This window comes from Erinaceus europaeus, chromosome 5 (assembly GCF_950295315.1).
Source record: "Erinaceus europaeus chromosome 5, mEriEur2.1, whole genome shotgun sequence".
Taxonomy (NCBI): Eukaryota; Metazoa; Chordata; class Mammalia; order Eulipotyphla; family Erinaceidae; genus Erinaceus; species Erinaceus europaeus.
Genome location: NC_080166.1, coordinates 116,334,442 through 116,361,335, shown reverse-complemented (window position 1 = coordinate 116,361,335; position 26,894 = coordinate 116,334,442). Strand labels below are relative to the sequence as shown.

Genomic DNA, 26,894 nt, shown 5'->3' with positions numbered 1-26,894 from the left:
CACAGTAGCCATAATAAGTTACTAAAAGACCAAGAGATAGGGGCTGGAAGAATTCTGGCTAAGTTAAATTTCCTGATAAATGACCTCCCCCCAGACCAAACAAAACTAGTCTTTCAGAGATAGTGTCTTCAGACAAAAACCTCCTTACTAGAAGAACTATTCCAAAGATTTCTTTGGGTGAGAAAAAGAACCATTCCATTCTTGCTTATGAAACTATGAATAATATATATATATACTAAATGCTGCTACCAACAAATTCTTAACAGCTCTGTATCGAGAGACATAAGGGCCTTATAATAAGCTTAATATCTTCTGTTTCTTCTCCCATGTTTATCTTCTCTGGGAATTTATGTTTGTGGGTTCACCAAAACAAAACACAAATATACAGTAGATAGGCAGTAGAAATTGGTCAGAAACAGTGATCCAGAAAGTGGCACAGTGAATAAAGCATTAGACTCTCAAGCATGAGGTCCCAAGTTCAATCCTTGGCAGCACATGTACCAGAGTGATACCTGGTTCCTTCTCTTCCCCCCTCCACGTTCTTTCTTTCTCATTAATAAATAAATAAAATCTTTAAAAATGGTCAGAAGTGAATGACTGGATAAATCAACCAGAAATTCAGTGGATGGATGCTTGTTTGTTGGTTATAAATGTCCTTTTTTTTTTTTCCTCTTTTCAAATAATTTTAGTGGAAGAGAATAATGATATATGACACAGTTTCTCATCTCCCCATGATGGGTGTCTGCACAGAATGCCCATCTCCAACTTAGGTCCTTCTCTGCCACTGTGCATCAGGCCCCAGTGGTCCTGTTCTTTTATCATAGTAATTTGAAATAGATGTATGAGGAGAATGAGAAAATCAGTTTTGCTAAATGTCTACAAGCCATTAGTGAATTTAAATGCAGCTACTCAAATCCAGTGATTTCTTTTAGTAGACTGTGTAGTATGCTCTCAGCATGTATGAAATAGTGAATTAAGAACTGTTTGCTTAAATTAAACAATATTTTATGTGCTTATTTTAATCTTTTCTTTTTCCTCTACCTTTTCTCTCTTTTTACTTCCTAGGAATGTGCACATTATTTCCTCGAGGTCAAAGACAAAGATATCAAGCATGCCTTGGCTGGACTTTTTGTTGAAATTCTTGTCCCAGTTGCTGCTGTGAGTTACATTTTAGAATTCAGATTGGATTAAAGAATTAATTGGATTAAGTAATATTATATTAACATATCTCTCTATTTCAGGCTGTTAAAAATGAAGTAAATGTTCCCTGCCTTAGAAACTTTGTTGAAAGTCTGTATGATACCACATTGGAACTTTCTTCTAGAAAGAAGCATTCCTTGGTTAGTAACATTAAAAGTCATCTACAACATGAGAATTCAGATACTAAAATTCTTCATCTTAAATATATTTGACTGTCATAAGGGTTAGGAGAATAACAAATACCTCCCCCCCCAAAAGCAGCATTTCAAAATTTGGAGCTTGTACTTAATTTTGAGCTTGACAGAAATATAAAGGGGTTTGACCATGCCATTTCAGATAACCCTTCTAGTCCTAAGGATTTTGTTGCTTATTTTCAAGATGGAGTTAGCATGTTTTTTTTTTTATTTCTGAGTATTTTTCTTTCCTCATTTGATGGCTAAATATTATAATAGTGGATTCTCTTCTTAATCACTAGGAGTTTTTACTAGCTAATTTCTGCCCTGATATTTAAAATCATAATGGAACCAGGAGTGAAAGAGAGTTGGAAGACACTTCTTTATAGCAAAAATCATAAGATTATGAAAAGAATTTTAGGGACAGCTTTTATCCTGAAGAGTAGAATAAAGATTTAAAAGTTACCACAATCTTTTGTCCCTGGTGCTAAATAAAACGCTAATTTACAGTTCAGCAAGTGCTATCCAACTGTATTTGTGATAGTATGGAAGGAATAGGTTGTTTACTAGCATGTTTTGTGCTAGGCTTCCAAGTATAAACATTGCCACCATTACTCCAGCAGGTACTCAGAGTTACTTTGCTGAGCAGTTGTAATGAATTTCCTCATTTGTCTACATTCTATAATGACTATGACCACTTGTCTTTATTGTCTTAAGTTTTTTTTTATTTATTGTGTTACTGTTGCCTTTTGCTTTTTAGGTTACCAACTGGGATAAGAGTTGCACTCAGTTGTAGCAGTATAGCAGTAACTCAAAGTCACTTGTTTTTTAGTTGTTTTTTTTTATCCTTACTTATTTGCTAGAGATAGCCAGATATCGAGAGGGAAGGTGGGAATAGGAAGGGAGACAGACAGACACCTGCAGACTTGCTCACCACTTCAGAAACTTTCCCCTGCAAGTGGGGACTGGGAGCATGAACTAAGGTCCTTGTGCATTGTAACATGTGTGCTCAACCAGGTGTACCACAACTCAGCCCCAAACTCAAAGTAAATTTAAAACTGTAAGTTAATGCTGAAAAAATAAATAAATAAACTGAGTTAATGGGTTGCTAAGCACTGAATACATTGTGGCCAACTTTTTTTTCCTAAGTTACTGAATGAACCATTTACATTTTTGTATAATCTTCATTGACCTTAATTTGGGGAGACACATAAAGGTATATGTCATCTTGCTTTATATATATATATATATATATATATATATATATATATATATATATATGTATGGATTTTGCATAGATATATTTTTGTGTGGCCTCCCATTAACTTTCCTGTCTTCTCCAGTTGCTGCAAGAAACCAGCCCAGTTAGGCAGAAAAAGCACAGTAGCACCTCTGTTTATTCGGCCGTAAGCAAATTCTTCCTGTGGTTAAACTTGTCTTGGTGGAGTTTACCCATGCAATAACATTTCTTTCAGGAATCTTTTTTAATTACAGGAAGATCGCATGTAAAAGAAAATTTACCCACCTACCTCTGAGACAAGGAGCAGCTAGTAGATGTTTTATGAGAAAGGAAAAAAAAAGCCAATAACCTTTTCAAAATTAGTTCACCTTCCTGCCTTTTCCCCCTGGGGACTGAAACTGATCTGAGATAGTGAGTTTGTTTTTAAAATTTGTAAGTGAGGGCTAGATAAGTGAATTGAATTTCCATTTATTATACATGAATCTTATTACTCACTGTACATGCTGTACATATTTCTAGATAATTCCAGTCCCATCATCATCAGAAAACACAAAATGCCAACCTCCACATGGTACCTGTTGGATTTGTTGTATTACAAAGTGTTCTATTTAGGGGGCCGCACACACCAGGTTAAGCGTACATAGTACGAAGTGCAAAGACCTGAACAAGGATCCCAGCTCAATCCCCTAGCTCCCTACCTGCAGTGGAGTGGGCGGGAGGGTCACTTCACAATCAGTGAGCCAGGTCTAAAGGTGTCTTTCATTCTCTCTCTCTATTTCCTCATCTCTTAATTCTCTCTGTCCTACCCAATAAAATGGGGGAGAAAGCCCACAGAAGCAGTGGATTCGTAGTGCCAGCAACAAGCCCCAGTGGTAACCCTGGAAGCAAGACAAACAAAATGTGTCTTATTTATTCTGACCCCATAATGTTTCCAGAGAGTGTTACCTGCTTTGTTGAGATATATATATATATCATCCCTCTAACCTCATCTTCTTTCTCCTCAGGCTCTGTACCCCCTGGTGACCTGTCTGCTCTGTGTCAGTCAGAAGCAACTGTTCCTAAACAGATGGCACATTTTCCTCAACAACTGCTTGTCCAACCTTAAAGTTAGTATTTGTCAGCTCAAAAGCATTTCTGTAAAATAAGTATGCAAATCTTTGGCTGGTGCATTTATGTCTAAAGTGATTCCTAATGTTAATGGGGGCTTGAGGTGGGGTTTTCTCATACTATGGGAATAATTTTTTAATAATTAATGAGTTGTTTTCAAATCTAGTAAATTTTAGTAGGTGATGAAGGCATAAGAGAAATCCAGATTTGGGAGAAAGGATATTTTCTTCACTTCATAGATAGACTTCAATGCCACTCTACTGTCACATTTTATTGAATGACTGGTTGGATGTGGAGAGAACCACATTGAGCTGAGGGCGGCAGACAGTCTGATTTCAGAAGCTCATCAATGGTTCCACCATTGTTCACAACCTTCCAGTATAGGAAAACACTGGAGGGCAGGGAGTTTCTGTCTGTGGAAGAATTGACTTAGAAGCTGGGGCCCTGGGTTTCCTGTTGTTGACTTTTATGATTATGGTAAGGCCTTCTAGTCAAGTCACAGGAAAGTGCATCAGTCTTATGCTTTCACTGAGGAATTGCTCTCCGGGTGGGCAGCATAGATGCTGAGTGAGAAGTAAAGACATGCCCCCAGAAAACAAGATGCACACAATTTAAAACAACCAGAACATGATAAGTTTTTAAATTGGCTTTATACCTTTAAAGTGGTCAACAGATTTTTAAGTTTTAGTGCCCTCTTGATAAATAAATGAAAATTGTTCCAAATATTAATGCAAAAGTCATGTCTTTTCATAGTTGTTCCAAGGTATGTCCAAAGATACTGAATTTACTTTGCAGATTTTCTTTTATTTCTTTATTAGAGGGATTAATGGTTTGCAGTAAATGCTGTTGTTGATACATGTGTATAATTTCTCAGTTGTCTGGATTGGTCCTCCTCCACCCTCATTATCAGAACATGAAATCCCTCCTGTGACATCTTTCCCAAGTTCTTTAGTTTGTTGCAATACACCAAGCCCCATCCAAGTTCTACTTTGTGTTTCCCCTTTCTGTTCTTATTTCTCAGCTTCTGTCTGTGAGTGAGATCATCCCATCTTCATCCTTCTCTTTGTGGCTTATCTCACTTAACATGATTCCTTCAAGCTCCATCCAAAATGAGGTGAAGAAGGTTAAGTCGTCATTTTTAATAGCTGAGTACTAATCCATTGTGTACATATACCAGTCATGTGGTGTTTGACATCTAGGTCGCATCCAGGTTTTGATTATTAAAAGTTGTTCTGCTATGAACATGCATATGCACAGATCTTTTTGGATGGGTGTGTTTAGTTCCTTAGGATATATCCCCAAGAGAGGAATGTCCAGGTTGTAGGGTAGGTCTGTTTCTAGCCTGAGAGTTCTCTAGGCTTCTCTCCCCAAAGGCTGGACCAATATACACTCCCACCAGCAGGGCAGAAGGGTTCCTTTATCCCCACAACCTCTCCAGCATTTGTTGTTACTATCATTTCTGACATAACATTCTCACAGGAGTGAAGTGGCATCTCATTGTTGTCATACTTTGCATTTATCTTACCATCAGTGACTTGGAGGTTTTTGGTTTGGTTTTGTTTTCGTTTTTCATATATCTGTTGGCCTTTTGGATCTCTTCCTTGGTGAATATTCTGTTTATATTCTCTCCTCTCTTTTTGTTGGCATGTAAAGATCTTTTCCCATTCTGTGAAGGGTTTCTTTGGGGTGGTGGTTTCTTTTTTGCCTTGCAGAAGCTTTTCAATTTGATGTAGTCCCATTGGTTTATTTTTGTGTTTATCTTCCTTGCAGATGGAATTGTATCATTGAAGTTGCCTATAAAACTTAGATAGAAAAGAGTTCTGTCAATATTTTCCTCTAAGTATCTGGTAGTTTCTGTTCTAACATCCAAGTCCTTGATCTACTTGGAGTTTACTTTTGTGCATGGTGAAATATAGTGCTTCAGTTTCATTTTTCTGCACATTTCAACCCACTTTTCCCAGTAGCATTTGTTGAAGAGACTCTTCTTTCTACATTTAATAGTTTGGGCCCCTTGTCAAAAATTAGGTGACCATAGGTGTGGAAACTTATTTCTGTGCTTTCAGTTCTATATCACTGGTCAGTGTGTCTATTTTTGTTCCACTACAAGTAGTTTTTATTACAATGGCCCTATAATATGGTCTGAGATCTGGAAGTGTAATTCCTTCAGTTCTGTTCTTTTTTTCTCAAAGTTGCTTTGATGACTAGGTTTTTTCTAGTTCTAGATAAACATTTCTAGCTTTTTTTCCTATTCTCTTTTTTTTTTAAAGATTAATTTTCCTATTCTCTTTTTTTTTAAAAAAATTTTTTTGGTGTGACCTTGATGGGGATTGTATTAAATTTTATATGACTCTAGGTAGAATAGTCATTTTGATTATCTTAATTCTTCCAATCTATGAACATAGGATATTTTTCCACTTCTTTGTATCTTTTTAATTTCTTTGAGTAGTGATTTATAATTTTCAATATACAAGTTTCTCATTTCTTTTGTTAGGTTTATTCTTAGATATCTTATTGTTTTTTCAATATAGTGAATGAGAATGATTTCTAGATTTCTTCTTTTTCTGATTTAGTGTTTGCCTAAGAGAATTCCATCAGCTTCTATATATTAATTTTATAGCCTGGCACCTTAGTATATTGCTTGATAATTTCTAGAAACTTCCTGATTTTTTTTTAAGTTTTTCTATGTATATAATCATATTGTCTGTGAATAGTGACAATTTTACTTCTTCTCTACCAGTCTGTATCCCTTTAATTCCTTCCTCATGCCTAATTGCTATGGCAAGAATTTCCAACACTGTTGAATAGTAACAGTGATAGAGAGCAGCCCAGAAACTGCTTTTAAGTTTCTCCCCTTTAAGTATGGTGTTGACTGTGTAGGTTTGCTGTATATGGACTTCACTAGACTAAGTAATTTTCCATCTATTCCCATTTTTGTAGTGTTTTGATCATGAAGGGATATTGGATTTTGTCAAACGCTTTCTCTGCATCTATCAATACTTATTAACAAAGTGATAAATAGCCTTAGAGTAGTGTTTTCCTATGCAACCATTGGCAGCATTAGAATTGCTAAAAGAGGAAAGTAGTGAGATCACAAAGAATATACAGCAACAGCTTAAAGCAAAACACCTGACATGTAATGCTAGAAACCAGTGCTACTTCCAAGAAAAAAAATTATTTTAAAAGGAATATACAGAATCAATAGTATAGAAAGATGGAGTGTCATTCCAAAATTTAGTTCAATTCACCAAGTAGTTGTGAAGTGCTCACTATAACTCTAGAAAAACTAGATGTGAAATAATGTCCTTGTCCTTGAGGAGCTTTAATTGTTGGAATTCACCATCCAAAGGATAAAAATCTAAATGATGGCGGAGATACTCAGTGGCAGAGCACAAGACTCACAAGTCTGAGGCCTCAGATTTAATCCCTGACGCCACATATTCCAAAACTGAGCAGCGCTCTAGAATCACCCCTCCTCTTCCACCTCCTCCTCTGTCATAATAAACAAATCTTAAAAAAAAAAAAAATCTAAAACACACCTCATAATCTAGGCTTCTTATCTCTCAAAGGCACATTTCAAGGTAGAATTGTAAATTCTAGCAGTGTATGTTACTAGGCTTAATATTTAGTACCAGATGGCAAGTGTTTCATAAATCCCTTGTTTATTTGGCCATTGAATAGAAAAACAATCTCTCTAAAATATTGGACTGGTCATTTTAGAGGCTTTCCTAAGATATAAGATGTATTTCTTTGGATGAGACAGTCATATATATATGGGAGCTAGGCGGTAGCGCAGTGGGTTAAGCACAGGTGGCGCAAAGCGCAAGGACCGGCATAAGGATCCCAGTTCGAGCCCTTGGCTCCCCACCTGCAGGGGAGGCGCTTCACAAGTGGTGAAGCAGGTCTGCAGGTGTCTATCTTTCTCTCTCCCTCTCTGTCTTCCCCTCCTCTCTCCATTTCTCTCTGTCCTATCCAACAACATCAATAACTACAACAATAAAGCAACAAGGGCAACAAAAGGGAATAAATAAATAAATAAATTTTAAAAAATACCAACTCCAGTTCAGGTTCTACTTGAGTTTTCTCTTCTGATGTTAGTTCCTTTTACATAACATATCACCTACCTGCAATTCTCCATTTCCAAGCATTCAGAGAAGAATTGTCTCTACTCGTCATTTAACCTGCATTTATATCTGGTCTCTGTTATAGAATAAGGACCCCAAGATGGCTCGAGTTGCTCTAGAATCTCTGTACAGATTACTTTGGGTTTACATGATTCGAATTAAATGTGAAAGCAACACAGCTACTCAGAGGTAAGGAGCTGCCTTGAGTTAATGATAACTGCATCATTGAGTTCATGTAAGAACATCACTAAACAGTAAAGAGGCATTTCATTTCATTGCTACCTGTACTAATAAACTAGAGGTTGTGCAAAGCTGGCCATTTCTCAAGATCTTGGTCCTAAAAGAATTTCCAGGCTTTGCCTATGTGTTGGCTCAGCAGCCATTACAGAAACACCAGCTTCTACCAGGACTGCCAGTTCTGTGCCTACAGCTACATTTGCCACCTTAATAAAGGAAAGAGCTATAATTTCTGAATTGCCTTTAGCTTTCCAGAAAATTTTTTCATAGAGCAATTATGGTAATGGAAAAGAGATGAAATTGTTTGTTTTCCTTTTCTGAATGCTCTGTGATTCTTAGATACGATGAAACATCTGCCGTTTTTCCCTTAAAGAACTGGAGCTCAGCCAATTTTGCTTGTTTTCTTTCCCCCCTTATCTTTCAGCCGTCTTATAACCATCATCACAACACTTTTCCCCAAAGGGTCCCGCGGTGTGGTGCCAAGGGATATGCCTCTGAACATCTTTGTGAAAATCATCCAGTTCATTGCCCAGGTAAAGGAGAACCTTCTGGCAACAAGAGTCTTGTAACTGCCTTGAAGTAGTAGCTGGTCTCCCCCTTACAAAAAAAAAAAAAAAAAGAAGAATGTAGAATAATACCTTACATGTAGGGACTTTTTTAGAATGACCTTGAAGGTGTTTCTACACAAACCTTTTTGTCTTTTTACAGGACAAATTGTGACGGGTGTCAATGTGACAAGGTGTCAGCTGTTTTCAGCCTTTGACAAGGGAACTGAGAGAGTTTTAAGTGACTCATGTAAGGTCACAGAGCCTATTTATGAAGGTGTCTCTTGACTCAGTCCCTTCATTCTCAGTTCTGAATTCTGCAAATCAGGAGAAAGAAAAACAGCTGATGTTTGGGGGAAGGGGGAAGAATAGGAAGAATCATAAGACAGGTTAATGAAATTCAAAGTGTAAATAATAATGATCCGGGGTCATGGGGAAGCATGCAGGTGAAGCAGGTCTACAGGTGTCTTTCTCTCCTCTCTCTATCGTCCCCTCCTTTCTCAATTTCTTTCTGTCCTATCCTATTTTAAAAAATGAGAAAAATGGCCTCCTGGAACCTTGGATTTGTAATGCTAGCACCAAGCCCAAGCAATAACTCTGGAAGCAATAATAATAATAATAACAACAACAATTATTATTATTTTGCTCTAAGTTCACCCTGGGAGTTGGTTGGGGGGTCCATAGGAGGGTTAGCATTTATCAAGCACTTACTCTTTGTCAAAAACTTTTCTAAGCACTTTACAAATATGAATGTACTTTAAATTCAGCATGCTAAATATGGTTTATAGGATTTATTTTATTTTTTATTCATTTATTTGATAAGACAGAGAGAAATTGAGCGGGGAAGAGGAGATAAAGAGGGAGGTAGTGTGTGTGTGTGTGTGTGTGTGAGAGAGAGAGAGAGAGAGAGAGAGAGAGAGAGAGAGTATGAAGTTTACTTTTGAAAACATTGTGGGCAGTGGTTTTGATTTCCATGTAATTTGCAGAGGAGTATGAACTGAGGATATTACAGTTCAGACTCTGTCACAAGCCAGCTCTCTATCCTTAAACAGAGAGCATCGCCTCTATACATTTCTTTATAGCTTCTTTCTGTAAAATGTGGAAGAAGCTGTGCTGATGTACCTCAAGATATCGGGTGAACAACAGAAATGGAAATACTGTTGAAGTGCACATAGTCGCTCTAGATATGAAGATAAATGTACTCACGTGTGGCAACCTAGACTGCTTAATGTAAAGTATCTCTGTGGATTTGGTACAGTGAAATAGCTTTGAGAAATGTATTGCAGACAAATGAACTATTAATGCTTTCTTTGTACTTTAAAAAATATTTTTATTTGTTTATTATTGGATAGAAATGGAGAGAAACTGAGAGAGGAGGAGGAGATAGAGAGGGAGAGAGACAGAAATTCATGGAGGCCTGCTTTACCACCTGTGAAGGTTTTCCCCCTGCAGGTGGAGACCAGGGGCTTGAGCCCAGGTCCTAACTCACTGTGATGTGAGCGCTGAACCAGGTGTGCCACATGGTTGTTTTTGTTTTTTTAATGCTTTCTGTATGTAGTTATCATATGTCTAAGATTGTGCTTTTATTATTTGGGAGTATGCTGTGTAAATGGACCTGCCATATCTCATTAGCCACTATCTCAAATTATTAGACTCTGGCCCATGTTCAGCAGAGAAGCAATTACAGAAGCCGGACCTTCCACCTTCTGCATCCCACAGTGATCCTGGGTCCATACTCCCAGAGGGATAAAGAATAGGAAAGCTTTCAAGGGAGGGGATGGGATATGGAGTTCTGGTGGTGGGAATGTACCCCTCTTATCCTATGGTCTTGTCAATATCTCCATTTTATAAATAAATTTAAAAATTATTAGACTCTGGATTAAAGAGTCTCATGTAACTTTCATGTCTTATTTATTGATTATTCATCTCACTTGCAGAGGTATCTGTTATAATGCCATCAAAGGATTTGTAATGCTAGAAAAAAAAGAAGAAACTACTTATTTTATAGAGATTTTGAATGCATTTTAAACGAAATTGCAGGAAGTTATCAGCATTTATAGTGCAAACAGAATGAACGGACAAAAATGGACTCTGTATATAAGTTGAGATGCTTCATGGGTTTAAATTTTATTTATTCATTTCATTTCTATTTTTTTTCTTTGCCCCTAAGTTATAGCTGGGGCTTAGTGTATGCATGATGAATCCACTGCTCCTGGCAGCCACTTTTCCTCCTCTTTCTTTCATAGTACAGAGAGAAATTGAAAGGGGGAGGGGAGAGAGAGATAGAGAGAGCCAGAGAGATTCCTGCAGTACTTACTTCACTACTCTCAAAGCATCCCCCCTTGCAGTTGGGTTGGGGGTTGGGGCTTGAACCTGGGTCCTTCCACAGTGTAATGTTTGTACTTAATTTTTATTTTTTAATTATTTTTATTTGTATTATTATTATTATTATTATTATTATTATTATTATCTCCAGAGTTGTCTCTAGGGCTTTGTACCTGCATTACAAATCCTCTGCTCCTGGAGGCTATTTTTTCCTTTTTATTGCCCTTGTTTATCGTTGTTGTTATTATTATTGTTGTTATTGCTGTCGTTGTTGGATAGGACAGAGAGAAATGGAGAGAAGAGGGGAAGACAGAGAGGGGCAGAGAAAGATAGATACCTTCAGACCTGCCTCACCGCTTGTGAAGCAACGCCCCTGCAGATGGGGAGCCGGAGGCTCATACCGGGATCCTTATGCAGGCCCTTGGGCTTTGTGACATGTGTGCTTAACCCTCTGAGCTACCACTTGCCTGACCCCCTAATATTTGCACTTAACCAGAAACACTACCACACAGCCCCCTATTCATTTTTTGTCATTAGTCATCAATGCTTGGGGGGCCAATTACATATTATATGTTATTAAAATGAAAGCATCACAGTATATCATATGAAAATAGTGTCAGCAGTTTCACCAAAGGTTCAGATGGATTTGATCTCCCTTCGGGGCCCTTTGTCATTCATAAAACTGAATAATAGCTGTATCCTCTTAGCAGGCATCTGTTTGGTGCATAAAATGAAAATCAACCTTTTGTGAATTTCTTTTGCTTTCTTGTTTTCACAGGAACGTTTAGACTTTGCAATGAAAGAAATAATTTTTGATTTTCTTTGTGTGGGAAAACCAGCCAAAGCCTTCAGTCTCAATCCAGAGGTATGAATGATCCTTTTCTGTGCTTTTAACTGAAGCTTATTGACAGAATCAGACCTTTGCAACTCTGGGAGATGGAGTGACAAATGTATCCTCTAAAAGTCTAATGGTTTTTGTTCTTGTTATTTGACTAGATAATATAGGACATTGGGTTTTGGAAGTAAAACTTTGAATGAGGAGACTTAGAATATTGAAGGCATTGGGCCAGGTGGTGGCACACCTGGTTGAGCGCACATGTTACAGTGTGCAAGGACCCAGGTTCGAGCCCCTGGCCCCCACCTGCAGGGGGAAAGCTTCACAAGTGGTAAAACAGTGCAGATGTCTTTCTGTCTCTCCCCCTCTCTACCACCCCCTTCCTTCTCAATTTTTGACTGTCTCTATCCAGCAAACAAAGATTAAAAAAAAAAAAAAGAATATTGAAGGCTTGATGTGTTTTTATATAGTAAAGCAAACCTTTACTCTTAAACATAATCTTTCACTACTAGTCAAGTTCTTTTATTTTAGAAAAGTCAGTACTTGGGAGTCGGGCTGTAGCGCAGCGGGTTAAGCGCAGGTGGCGCAAAGCACAAGGACCGGCATAAGGATCCCGGTTCAAACCCCGGCTCCCCACCTGCAGGGGAGTCGCTTCACAGGTGGTGAAGCAGGTCTGCAGGTGTCTGTCTTTCTCTCCTCCTCTCTGTCTTCCCCTCCTCTCTCCATTTCTCTCTGTCCTATCCAACAACGACAACAACAATAATAACTACAACAATAAAACAACAAGGGCAACAAAAGGGAATAAATAAATAAAATAAATATTAAAAAAAAAACTCTAAGAAAAGTCAGTACTTATAAACATCATGGTGGAGATTAACAAGTGGAGTTTGAGGAGGTAATGAAACAGAAAATAATTGACACATATTGATAAAATAGTGAAATTAAGTAAGTAATCTGTGAATTTATGTTTCTGTGGCAGCACCCCAACCAATGGAGTAGGCAGGTAGTAGAATGGAGTATATAATGAATATAATATATGTTGCAAAGTGATAGGGCATATGCAAGTGAAAAACACCTTCCATTTTAAACTGAAAAATATAAATAAATAAACTGTTCTCAGTGGATATGTACTTGATAATCTGCCTCTTTGCAACCCTTTCCCTCTGAGATTGTAGATAGAAAATTGAACAAGTCCGTTAGGGGCGGATTTGTCACTTGCCACTGCTCTGCTCACCAGCTGTCTGATATTTATCTCTCTGAACTTCAGCTTTTAAAAAAGTTATTTGTTATTAATAGTTTGTTATGAGAGTGTATGATTACAATGTGTAGCTCCACACCACACCCACCACCAGAGTTCTGTGTCCCCACCCTCCCAAAGATAACAACCATAGTTCTCATAAGTCTTACAGTGTGCTTGAACTTCAGCCTTTTTAATGAGTAAAATGAACAAAACAGGAGCAGAGTTATGACTTTGGGAGCAGAGTATATACCCTACCATGTAGGAGTCCCTGCAATTGATCTCTGGTCCTTCCAGGAGCATCCTGGACAACAACATTGGAGTTTCTCTTTTCCAGCTCCCCTCCCCCCATCAAAAAAAAATAGAGACTAAACATTAGGTCTAAAGGTGCTCAATGTTATGACACATATGTAAGGCCCTGGACTCATTCCAATTTCTTTCTTTCATGAACACATATATGCCAATACATACATGTATACACATACATACTACTTTCAGACCACCTCACACAGTTATTGTTATGTCACAAACTTTAAGCAAAAGGAAAGATGGAAGAGGAAAAGGAAGAAAGATAGAAAGGGAGGGAGGAAGGGACCAACTAACCTGGTGGTGGCACCTCCAGTTGAGTGCACATTATAATGCTTGAGGTCTCAGCATCAAGCCCCTAGTCCCCACTTGCAGGGTGTGGGTAAAGCTTTGCAAGTGGTGAAGCAGTGCTGCAGGTGTCTCTCTCTCTCTCTCTCTCTCTCCCTCTCTATCTCTTCTTTCCTTCTTCATTTCTTTCTGTCTATATGAAAGGAAGGAAGGAAGGAAGGAAGGAAGGAAGGAAGGAAGGAAGAAAGGGAGGAAGAAAGGAGGATGAAAAATTACACACTATATAGAAATTCAAGATTATTTTTATTGACACTGTGATAGTGTGTGGATCCTTCATTCTGTCATTGAGGAAGGAAGCCCAGAGGCACAAAATGAGAAGCTGCTAATAGTAGAGAAAACCCAGACCAATTGGTACCCTCATTCTTCTTCCCATCACATCCTACATTAAGATAAATTCTCTTCCAGACTGTATCTTAAACACTCTTTTGGAAGTATCTTTTGTCTTACTCTAGAATAACATGGAGCTAGAGCTACTGCATGGTACCATAGAAAAGAAGAAACAAAAGGCAGATGGAATGAAAAGGAAAGAATAAAGTTTGTATAATTTACTCATAGATAATATGATTGCCTATGTAGAAAATACCAGAGAATTCTACAGAAAACCTACTAGAAATAATGCATTAGTTTTAGGAAGTTTGCAGGATACATTGTAAATATATAAACACAATTTATTTCTACATTCTAGTGATAACCAATTAGGTGTAGAATAATTTACAATAAAACAAAATATTTACATATTTAGGGAAACACAAGTTTAAATCCCCATGGCATGTGTTAAGAAGAATGCTGTGACACATATAAACAAGGGCAACAAAAGGGAAGGAAGGAAGGAAGGAAGGAAGGAAGGAAGGAAGGAAGGAAGGGAGGAAGGAAGGGGAATGCTGTGATGCAGCTGGGACTTCCTATCCTAGTGAGAATTCAGAAAGGTACAACTACTTTAGAAGACAGTTTGACAATTGTTTATAAGGATATATATGTATACAGTGACCATATAGTCCTGTAGTTCTGCCACGCAAATACCACGCAAAATTATGTAAAGTACAAGAAAAAAATTAGTTAAAAATACATGCTCCAAGCTGCCTTGTATTATTTCTGCCCTACTAGAGGGAGGTAATACTAAGGCAAATGGCAAATATTATTCAGGACTTGGATGAAACAATTGTTGTAAAAGGGGGCTGAACCATTTATGTCAAGTCTCATATGTTCTGCTGGTACTGCATCTCCTGAGCTGAATATCACACTTCCTCACCCAAAACATTTGCTGTGCTTTGAGAAAAATCAAACATCCCAGGAAACATTTTATGAAATATTACCAAAATTAATGAAGAATCTAAAAGACTTTGATAGAAACTTGAACTTTTTCAACTTAGAACACTTTCATTCAAGAAAGAAAATGTTATCAAGGAACTAAATTGAATAAGTGTGGATTGTATGAAGTATAAATTCCAATATCCAATATTCCAAAATCCAAATGTTTATTAAATCCTGAATGAAATAATTACTCCCTGAAGTTTAAAGAAAATCTTTTTAAATGAGTCAATATTATATCATGTTATCAAATATAATCATGTGCCACAAAATATGTAATCTGAGCAAAACTGACCTGGATGTATAATTTACCACTTACTAGTATTGTGACCTTAGTTTCCACATCTGAAAAATGGAAATAATGATACCTTCCTTGCCTGGCTCTTTTCAAGAAGAGAGTTAATGAACAGTTTTCAGTAGATTTTAGAGACTCAATAACCTGCAACTAGATTACCATTATTAGTAGCGGTAATTACTGTTTCCTGTTGTAGACAGTAGTCTGCTTGGGGAATTTATGGCTTAATGTGGTTTGAAATTATGTGTGCAGGCCTGGGAGCTGGTAAATCCAGTTGGCCATACACATCACTGGATGTAAGGACCCAGGGTCAAGCCCCCAGTCCCCACCTACAGAAGAGGAAGCTTCTCAAGTGGTGAAGCAGTGCTGTAGGCATTTCTCTTTCTCTATCCTCTATCTCCTCCTCCCCTCAGAATTTCTCTCTGTCCTATCAAAAATAAGCAAAAGGAGGGGGGGCTTAGAAAGAGTGAAGTCAGATGTTTTACACATGGCCAGTTGAGGAACTATAGTTGTTTTATTACTTTCCAACCTTTTAAGATTAATGTTCTCAAGATCGGCTATCTTACTGATGCATCTTTCAGAGCCAGCCCTGTGACTCACCTGAGTCTGAGGAAGAGAGTAGTCTGGCCCAGCATGAACTCCTTATCAGTTCCTGCGTTTTCAGAAGTCACAAATATTGTTATTGATTATTTTTTTTTTTGCCTCTAGGGTTATTGCTGGGGCTCAGTGCCTGCACTATGAATCCACTGCTCCTGGAGGCCATTTTCTCCGTTTTGTTGCCCTTGTTGTTATTATTATTGTTATTGTTTCCATTGCTGTTGTTGTTGGATCAGACAGAGAAAAATCGATAGAGATGGGGAAGACAGAGAGGGAGAAAGATAGGCACCTGCAGACCTGCGTCACGTCTTGTGAAGCGACCCCACTGCAGTTGGGGAGCCGGGGGCTGGAACCAGGATCTTTGTGCTGGTCCTTGGGCTTTGCGCCATGTGCACTTAACCCACTGTTCTACCGCCCAGCCCTTGGTTATTGAATTTTTAAGATGTGTCTCCCAATATGCCAGCCCTTGTGAGTCAGGTTGACAACCTGCACTTCAGAGCAGCTGGCATTTGTTTTTGAGGGTCATGTCTGTAACTCCTTTATTTTCATTCAATCTCTGGGAATTTTTGCGTGTGGCCTCTCTCTCTCCTTCCAGGAGTTATAAGAGGCTGTTTGCTCACCTCACTTTATCTTAGATTTAGCTATTCCAGAAGGTAACCGCCTGTTCCTTTGGGGAATCATGACCATTTTGACATACCTCCCAAGCTTGGTGGAAATATCCACATTTTTTTTTCTCGTGGTATAGCTACAAACTGATAAAAATCTTATTAGTGGGAGTCGTCTGGTAGCACAGAGGTTAAGCCACATGGCACAAAACCCAAGGACAGGTGTAAGGATCCCAGTTCGAGCCCCCGGCACCCCACCTGCAGGTGGTCGCTTTACAAGTGGTGAAGCAGGTCTGCAGGTGTCTATCTTTCTCTCCCCTTCTCTGTCTTCCCTTCCTCTCTCCATCTCTCTGTCCTATCCAACAACGATGACATTAATAACAATAATAATAACTACAACAATAAAAAGTAACAAGGGCAACAAAAGGGAATAAATAAATTTTAAAAACCTTATTAGTATCTTTTATAGCTTTAGACTAAACTCTTCTGCCTTTTAAATTACCTTTGTAATTTAATCTCAAAAACAAGCCAAACTTAACTTAGGTGAAAGAGTAGGGATTTCCCCTGTTCACACACATTTATAGTTCACCTAAGCTCTCAGCACTGTGTGAAAATGCGTTATATATTTCTAGATAGAGAACATACTTTCTGAGAATCAGAGATTATTTCGCTTTCATGCTTTTCTTTTTCCCTCTCACTGAAGTACCCCATCTCTCAGTACTGTCTTCACCAACTACGTATTCTGATTTTCTTTAAGAGATTCATTATCCAGGCTGGGCGGTGGCATACCTAATTGAACGCACATTCCAGTGTGCAAGGACCCAGACCTGCCTGGTTCAAGCCCCCAGTCTCCAACTGCAGGGGAAAAGCTTTGCAAATGGTGAAACAGAGCTATAGGTGTCTCTCTGTCTCCCTATCTTCCTCTCCTCTCTCTACTTCTCTCTGTCTCTAATAAACAAGTAAATAAAATATTTCAAAACTATTTTTAAAAAGAGATTTATTATCAGAGAACTCACAAGTCACTATATCATTCCACAAGCCCTATTCACGTTTCATTTTTTTTCTCTCAGAAAAGCTTCCCTTTTGGGCTGAGGAACCCATTCCTTTTCCTCTTCTCCTTATCTCCCCCTCTTCTCTTTATTAGAAGATAATGTATAATGTGTGAAATGAATCAAGTAAAAATACATACCTCCTTATTTTGTACTGATCTATATTTATGACATATACGCATACACATATGCTTTCTATAAAAGGCTAAATATATAGGTCACATAAACAAAACCAACACATAAAAAGTACTAGTGGTTTCTTCTCACTATGCTACTTGTGTCCTTCAGTTTCTCGTGACTGTATATTGTCTCTTACAGAGAATGAACATCGGGTTGCGGGCATTCTTGGTAATAGCTGATAGCTTACAGCAGAAAGATGGCGAGCCTCCCATGCCAGTCACGGGAGCTGTTCTCCCTTCAGGAAACACACTGAGAGTGAAAAAAACATACTTGAGTAAAACATTAACTGAAGAAGAAGCCAAAATGATAGGTGAGTTTCAAAGATGTGTTCCTTGCGGGCCTTTTAAAGTCTTTGAAATGACCAAGAGCTATTTATTCACTCTTAATAAGATGCACTTTAAGAATACCTTTGTACATGTTATTGATAAGTCACTCCAAAATTAATTAACCTGATTGAGTCATGCTGTGTGCTCTGTTTTATGGCCATTAAACTTTGTGAAACTTCTTGGTAAACATTTTGCTATTTCAATCTTGGACTTTTTATCTTTGGTCTAACTAAGTCTTTTCAGACTTCAGATATTAATTATATACTATTTGAAGTAATTTTAAGACAGTTTGCTTTTGTAAAGAATCCTGTTTGGGGGACTGGATGGTGGTACATATGGTTGAGTACACACATTCCAATGTGTAAGGACCCAGGTTCGAGCCTTCAGTACCCCTACAGAGGGAAAGCTTTGCAAGTGGTGAGGCAGTGTTGCAGGTGTCTCTCTCTGTCTCTCTCCTAAATCACCTCCTTCCATCTTGTATACCTGAGGTTCCAGTGAGCCCAGGCTGAAATCACTGACATTAGCATTTGCCAGAGCTGAATGATGTTCTGGCCTGTCCCTGCCCCTCCCCCATCTCTCATAAAAATAAACCTTTTTAGAAAGAAAGTTTTCAGTGAAAGAAGTCATAGAGAACTGATAAATTAGGATTTCATTATTATTTCATAATTTTCCTGAGTCCATACTCCCAGAGTGATAAAAAAAAAAGGACAGCTTCCGATGGAGGAGAGATGGGATACAGAACTCTGGTGGTGGGAATTATGTGGAATTGTACCACTCTTATCCTATGGTCTTGCCAATCATTATTAAATCAATTTTTTTTTAAAAGAAAGAAAAGTTGGAGCCAGATGGCAGCACAACGGGTTAGTTGCAAATAGTGTGAAGTGCAAAGACCAGCGTAAAGACCCAGGTTCGAGCCCCCAGCTCCCCAACTGCAGGGGGGTCACTTCACAAGTGGTGAAGCAGGTCTGCAGGTGTCTATCATTCTCTCTCTCCTCTGTCTTCCCCTCCTCTCTCCATTTCTCTCTGTCCTATCCAACAACAACAACAACACAATAACAGCAACAGGAACAACAACAATGGAAAAAAGATGACCTTCAGGAGCAGAGGATTTGGGGTGCAGGCACCAAGCCCCAGCTATAACCCTGAAGGCAAAAAAAAAGAAAAATGAAAAGGAGAAGAAGAAAGGAAAAAAGGAGAAGAAGAAGAAGAAAAAGAAGAAGGAGAAGAAGAAGGAGAAGAAGAAGAAGGTTTTCATTGAGAGAAATCATAGAAAACTGATAAATTAGGATTTCATTCTTTGATAGACTGGTCAAGTGTGTAACCGTGATGCATGTTTTCCAGGTATGTCATTATATTACTCTCAAGTACGAAAAGCTGTGGACAACATTTTAAGACACCTTGATAAAGAAGTAGGGAGATGCATGATGCTCACTAATGTCCAGATGTTAAACAAAGAACCTGAAGACATGATCACGTGAGTATAGTGCAGATAGCTTTTCCAGTGGAGGATGAATTAACCAAAAAATACTAGCAGATTTTTCTCCTGCAGTCTTTCCAATTATACTACATCTTGCTCTCATCTTCTCAAAATCAGGATTTTAAGAAATGGTAAGATAGGGAGTCGGGCGGTAGCGCAGTGGGTTAAGCGCAGGTGGCGCTAAGCACAAGAACCGGCTTAAGGATCCCGGTTCGAGCCCCCGGCTCCCCACCTGCAGGGGAGTCGCTTCACGGGAGGTGAAGCAGGTCTGCAGGTGTCTGTCTTTCTCTCCCCCTCGCTGTCTTACCCTCCCTCTCCATTTCTCTCTGTCCTATCCAACAACAATGATATCAATGACAACAACAATAATAACTACAATGATAAAACAACAAGGGCAACAAAAGGGAATAAATAAATTTAAAAAAAAAAGAAATGGTAAGATAAATGAAAGTATACTTTGACAACATTTGACTATAAAAACCAGGCCAAGCCTTAAATGGATGTATTTTCATTAAATCTCACATATGATTAGGCAAGTTAGTTAGATAATGAGGCCCACGACTCACTGAGTAGTCTACATGTTTAAGGAGTGATGTTTTACTCCCAAGCTGTATCACGCCCTGTATGCCATAGGAATGTTATCAATTTACAGCTTTGTAAGTCTTAAACTCACCTATTTCCCCCATCTTCTTTATTTTATTGGATAGGACAGAGAAAAAAAAAAGATGAGAGGGGAAGGGGAAATAGAGAGGGAGAGATAAAAAGAGACACCTGCAGCTCTGCTTCACTTCTTTGAACTTCCCATGAAGCTCCCCACCCCTCCTGGTGAGTGCCAGGGCCTTGAACCCAAGTCCTTGCATGTGGCAATGTGTGCTCAACCAGGTTTCCACAGCCAAGCCCCAAAGTCACCAGTTTTTTATGATAGTTCTTGAACTGTGAAAGTTAAAACCTTCTTAGAAGTCCCCATGCAACTGTTTCATAGAAAGAGTACATTTTAAGAAAGCACTTACAGCTTTTGAAGAAAGAAATCAAATTAGCCAAAATCTAAAGATTAAATGCTTCTAGCCAAACTTTAGAGATCGAGATTTGTAATTAGTGCTCTGCAGAAGGATTTGTGTTTGCTATTTGTCTTAAATTATGAAAGGAACTAGGACTAGTTTATACCTTTATATTTCAGGGAGTGGCATCAGTTTCATACATCTAACTCACAGCATAAATTTTTTTTAAAAAGTAAGAAAATTTCCTGTATCATTCAGCTAATACTTCTTCTATTTAATTTATTTGTTTACTGGGTATCTTATTTATTTATTAGATATAGACAGAATTGAAGAGAGGTCGGAAGGGAGAGAGAGATACCTGCAGCACTGTTTCATCACTTGTGAAGCTTCCCCCTTGCAGGTGCGACAGCTAGTAAATCTTAAGTATTAGAATTAGTCAGAAAGTTGTTCTTTGTACAGGGGAATTAACATTTAGGTGTGTATTTCTATTACAACAGCAGCAGATTGACAACAAAGTATTATAAAACATGGTTTTAAAAAAGTGAAATAAGGGACCAAGCAGTAGCACACCTGTTTAAGCAATCACATTACAGTGTGCAAGAACTCAGATTCAAGCCCCTGGTCCCCACCTACATGGGGGAAGCTTCCCAGGTGGTGAAGCAGGGCTACAGGTGTCTCTCTATCTCCTACCCCCTCTCAATTTCTCTCGGTCTCTAACCAATAATAAATAAATAAATATTTTAAAGTGAGATAATACCAATAGTTCAAACAACATTCTTAACAGTATATCAAATTAAAGTGAATTCCTCCTCTTCAAAGCTATAGTTGAAATCTGCACCTGTTGTCAACACATTTACTTATATGTATTTTCTTTTCAAAAATAGGTTTATATGCTTCATATTACCCTGTACTTCTTTTTATATTTATTTATTTACTTTCCCTTTTGTTGCCCTTGTTGTCTTTTTATTGTTATTGTAGTTATTATTGCTGTTATTGTTGAGGTCCTCATTGTTGGATAGGACAGAGAGAAATGGAGAGAAGACAGAGAGGGGGAGAGAAAGACACCTGCAGACCTACTTCAACTCTTGTGAAGTGACTCCCCTGTAGGTGGGGAGCTGGGGGCTTGAACTGGGTACCCTGTACTTTTCTAATAATTTTATTTAAATTATTTGAAGATCATATTGCTTTATACTATTCAACTAAGATGATAGCAAAGTTGAAATTGACCAAGGTTAATAACATTAAATATATTATCTATAGGTCTAATTCTTTTTTATTACTTATTTTATATTGATTTATGAGATAACAGGGGTATAATTCCACACTGTGCCTACCACCAAAGTTCTGTGCGTCCCCATTCCCTCCACTGGAAACTGCTGAACAGCTCTAATTCTAACCTTATAAATTGCCAGTTTTTAAAAAATTTCTTTATTGGGGAATTAATGTTTTACGTTCAACAATAAATACAATAGTTTGTACGTGCATAACGTTTCCCAGTTGCGTTTTTTTTTTTTTTTAACCAGAGCACCACTCAGCTCTGGTGGACTCAACCTAGGATGAGGTGTTTTGTTTGTTTGCTTGCTTGCTTTTGCATAACCATTGTTCTGTCTCTCCCACCCTTGTCAGTAAATCTTTGACCTGAGTTTACCTACTCTTTGAACATATTAAGTCAGTTGGCCCCAGGTTCAAGCCACTTGCAGGAGGAAAGCTTCACAAGTGGTGAAGCAGGGGCTGCAGGTGTCTCTCTGTCTCTCTCCCTCACTATCTCCCCTCTCCATTTCTCTCTGCTGCTATCCAATAATAAGTAAATAAAAATATTTTTAAATGAATTTTTAAAATTAAGGCAATTGGCAGTGTATCAAATCCTCTCCAGAGCCTTCATACCTCTCAGGGAAAAGGAGAAAAAAATAATCTCACAGCTCTCTACAAAAAGTCAACATATATGTGTTGTGTTTTTACTTAAGCAAATCTATATTCATCCTTTTTTTTTTGCCCCAGGGTTATTACTGGGGCTCAGTGCCTGCACTATGAATCCACTGCTCCTGGAGGCCATTACCCCCCCTCCTTTATTGCCCTTGTTGTTGTAGCCTTGTTGTGGTTATTATTGTTATTGTTGATGCCGTTCGTTGTTGGGCAGGACAGAGAGAAATTGAGAGAGGATGGGGAAGACAGAAAGGGGGAGAAAAAGACAGACACCCACAGACCCGCTTCACCTTCTGTGAAGCAACTCCCCTGCTGGTGGGAAGCCTGGGGTTCCAACCAGTATCCTTACTCTGGTCCTTGTGCTTTGTGCCACGTGCACTTAACCCTCTGCGCTACCACCCGACCCCCTATATTCATTCTTTTTTTAAAAAAAAAAATTATTCACCATTTTTTTTTACCTATTTTTAAATATTTACTTATTTTTTGGATAGAGACAGAAAGAAATTTAAAAAGGAAGGGGAGACAGAGGAGAGACACCTATAGCACTGCTTCACTACTTGAAATTCCCCCCTACAGGTAGGAACCAGGGGCTAAAACCTGGGTCCCTTTGCATAGTAGTGTGTGCAGTCAACCAGGTGTACCACTGCCCAGTCCCTGGTATTCATTCTTAACAAATTTGGAACGGCATGCTAGAAAGCAGTGGTAGGAAGCACCATCACTGCCTGCCTGCTTGCTTATGGTCTGAAGATTGTAGCAAGAATGGACTGTGCTTGTTGCCTTTCTACTCTGCCAACAGTTACTTCCCAAAAGGAACTATTTCTGTGCTGCATGTTCATTATGTGTTTATTTCTTGTTATTCTGGAGCCAATTTTATATTTGTTCCCACAAGCCAAAAACAACCAGAATTTTAAATATACTGTTTTATTTTGTCATTTAGGCTATTCAAAAGATGAAAGATAGTTTAATTTTTTCATAAAGGTTATTGGTAACATATGTGGTTAAGAATAGAGCAGTTGCCTATTTAAATAAATTAAACTAAAATTGAAGCGATTTATCACAAAATTTACATTTTCTCCTCACATTTTATGACAGAATATAAAAGGCACTAATTATGTTTGAACATTCATATTCTCAGGAAAGAAAAAGAGAAGAATCTTCCTGAGTAGGACCTATTGGTGTAATTTTAAAAGTCAGAAATGGATGCACAACTATATACATATTAGGATTGTACTTGACATTATGGTTTTGAAAGGACTTAATTGTTTAATGGGGGTGGAGACTGTGGAAGAAACCGCTCTGGGAAAGAAGCTTCCAGATGCCATGCTTCTGAGAGACACTATCCCCTACATACATTAAAATCCCACTTTCCAATGCTAAGTGTGGAAATGACTAAAAGGCATTTTTTATATTCTAATTCATTTAAACATTCCCATAAACTTGGTGCTTTACATGCAGTCCACATGGCCCAAATTCTGTAGAACCTCACTGGCCAAACATAATAAAATGCTCCTGGTACCCACAGTTTTCTCTTTAGACATATCTCTGTCATCCATGTAAATGTGTATATGTTCTCTTAGCATTGACCAAGCTTTAAAGAACATAAATAATTGAGAATAATACGGGGTCAGTACCACAGACTACAACTCAGGCATAGATTCCATTCTTGTTTATGTACTTTGTCTTTGTTTCTTTGTTCCCAACTTTTTGCCTATGTTTAAATTTTGTTTTCAAATTCTAGAGGTGAGAGAAAGCCAAAAATAGATCTTTTCCGGACTTGTGTTGCTGCTATCCCTCGACTGCTTCCTGATGGGATGTCAAAACTTGAACTTATTGACTTATTAGCCAGGTAGGTGAAAACTGTAGTGGGAATTGTGTGACCAATTGATGTAAATGTTTTTGTTGAGATTTCTTTAAAATTTATATAGATCTTTCTTTCAAACACCTGGCAAATATTTACTGAATGACTTATTATTTTAGATATTGTATGTCTGTACAAAGGGGTAAACAAAAGTTTGGGGCTGTTTGTTATTATTGTCATTAGCTTTTGAAAATCTGATATAGAAGCAAATGCATAAGCACATTGTGAATAATGTAGCAATCCAAGGTCAGAAATAGTGCAGACTAATGGCACAAAAAGTATGGACACGTGCATTCAGTGGGCTGTAGAGGGGTTATATAAACTGGAAAAGTCAGCAAATAACTCAAGGGAGAAGGTAGAACTTGAAATGCCCTTTGACGGAAAGACAGAATTCAGAGGGGTAAAGGGAATGACATTAGAACAGGGACAGAGGTGAGACCAGGAATGAGTCTACTTAGAAAAGAGTTCATTATTCAGAATTTGAACCCCAGTCCAGAAACCCTCAGTCATCTCAGAAGGTAACAAACAGGAATACCACAGGAGTTGTAGTACTCAGAAAGCTGTCGAAAATCATATCACTCATCCATTCTTTTTTTTTTAAGGTATATTTTATTTATTGTAATGAAAGAATGAGAGAGAGAGAAAGAGAGAGGCACCAAAGCTTTGCTCAGCTCTGATTTATAGGAGTGCTGGGGATTGAATTTGAGAAATAACTAGCATCTTTGATTTAAAAGGACTTCAGAAACCCATAATGAGGGGCTAGAGAGACATTGTTATGCAAAAGACTTTCCTGCCTGAGGGTCCCCTGTTCAATCTCCAGTACCACCGTAAGCCAGAGTGAGCAGTGCTCTGGTCTTTCTGTGTCATTCTCTCCATGTATCTCTGTCATTAAAATAAAATTTAAAGAAATTAAGTGAAGCCTGTGATAAAAAGAATAAAAATAAAAGGTAGATTTTTTCAGCTGATCTTTAATCTGCAAGTTAAAATGTTAACTGAAGTTCTTAAAAATTTATTCTGTTTATACATAAGAGGGTGTTTCTCATGAGAAAGAACAAGAGTGGAAAAGAAGCCAGAGCACCACGGAGCACATTCAGTGGCCAGTAATTGAACTGGGAACCTCAGAAGTGCAAGTCCAGTGCTCTCTACCAGCTGAGCAACAGCTTGTCAGTCACTCAGTGGATTTTTTTTTTTTTTTTTTTTTTACCACAGCACGGTTCAGCTCTGGCTTATGGTGGTGCAGAGAATTGAACCTGGGACTTGGGAGCCTCAGGCATTAGAGTCTGTTTGCATAACCATTATGCTATCAACCCTCCACCCTCAATGGACTTATTAAGTGGAAGAACAACACAATAAAAAATATGACCTAGTCAAAACATGTAGCACCTCAGCTGTCTTTGTTACTGGGTAAGACTGAACTAATACTGCCTGCCTCCAAGGAGTCCAGGAAGCTAAGTGACATGAGGCAAATGCTCTATGTTTACTGTCACCAACAGGAGGACAGTTACCAATTAAAATGGAAAGTTCACTTCTTTTTTTTTTTTTTAAATATTATTTATTTACTATTGGATAGAGACAGATAAATCAAGAGTAAAGGGAGAGATAGAGGCATTAAGCTTTCAGGTGGAAATCAGGAGCTTAAGCCTGGGTCCTTGCGACTATAACATGCATTCAGTTGGGTGCACCACAGATCACTTCTTTTCAACTAAGTTCTAGTTGATAATTGCCATTGCCATGAAAATACTAAGATTTTTTAATGTCATGTGCTGCATTCTGGTAAAGTCTCTAATGCTGTTTTGCTGTGAACTTATGCGGGAACATCGTACTTCTGGAATCACCTTGAGAGTCCAATTCTCTGACATCTGAATCTGCAGACCATGGTGCCAGGAATATCGGGCAAGAATCCTGTTAGACATGGTTGGAATGCCAATGTTATTTATAGTACATTGTGTTTGTTGTTACGTACATTCTTACAAAGCTTAGAGCAATAGGTACTGGGTTTATGAGGGAGAAAGAACATGTAAATATTATTGGGAGTTCAGCTCTTAGAACAAAATTAAGCAGTCAGCTAGATTTGCATGGGAAACCAGTGAAGAGGTCTTTTCTGTAACTAACACACACACACACACACCTCACACACCTCACATTTCAGCTAGGAATGTAACTAAAAGCCACAGCCAGTCTGGTATGCTTGTTTAACCTGACAATCGTGTGGCAAAGGAAAGTGGCAAACCGCTTTCTCCAAGCTACTGAATCTCTAATTTTAAATGTTTTACTCAGAACACATACCTAGTGATGAGTAAGGCCCTGGTTTAGAGCCCTGGGAGCATATAATAGCATCATGGATGACATAATAGGATCTTGATGGTGATGAAGTGGGCTTGTGGTATTCTTTCCTCTTTTTCTCTCCCTCCCCCTCTCTCAAAAGAATTAAAAATGGGAAATTGAGTTGGAGAGTCCACTCAGCAGTTATCACACATGCATGAGACCGTAGGTTCATTCCCCCCTGTGCCAAATAACAAATAAAAATACATTATAATTGAGTTAGAGAATTTGACTACAAAAAATTAAATAAATAATAATAAGGGAACCAGAGATAGTTCACCT

The 26,894-nt window shown here is 38.2% G+C and overlaps 1 protein-coding gene across 4 annotated transcripts in view; it reads left to right on the top strand.

Moving 5' to 3' along the window:
* FRY (FRY microtubule binding protein) overlaps positions 1-26,894 on the top strand; it is a 495,577-nt gene that overhangs the window by 324,615 nt on the left and 144,068 nt on the right. For all 4 annotated transcript variants that reach the window (XM_060191649.1, XM_060191648.1, XM_060191651.1 and 1 more), the window contains 9 exons: positions 1,066-1,158; positions 1,242-1,340; positions 3,618-3,719; positions 7,927-8,030; positions 8,503-8,611; positions 11,727-11,813; positions 17,847-18,018; positions 19,376-19,508; positions 24,171-24,278. In XM_060191649.1, the coding sequence (XP_060047632.1) occupies positions 1,066-1,158; positions 1,242-1,340; positions 3,618-3,719; positions 7,927-8,030; positions 8,503-8,611; positions 11,727-11,813; positions 17,847-18,018; positions 19,376-19,508; positions 24,171-24,278 (1,007 nt within the window). The remainder of the gene's footprint in view (positions 1-1,065; positions 1,159-1,241; positions 1,341-3,617; positions 3,720-7,926; positions 8,031-8,502; positions 8,612-11,726; positions 11,814-17,846; positions 18,019-19,375; positions 19,509-24,170; positions 24,279-26,894) is intronic.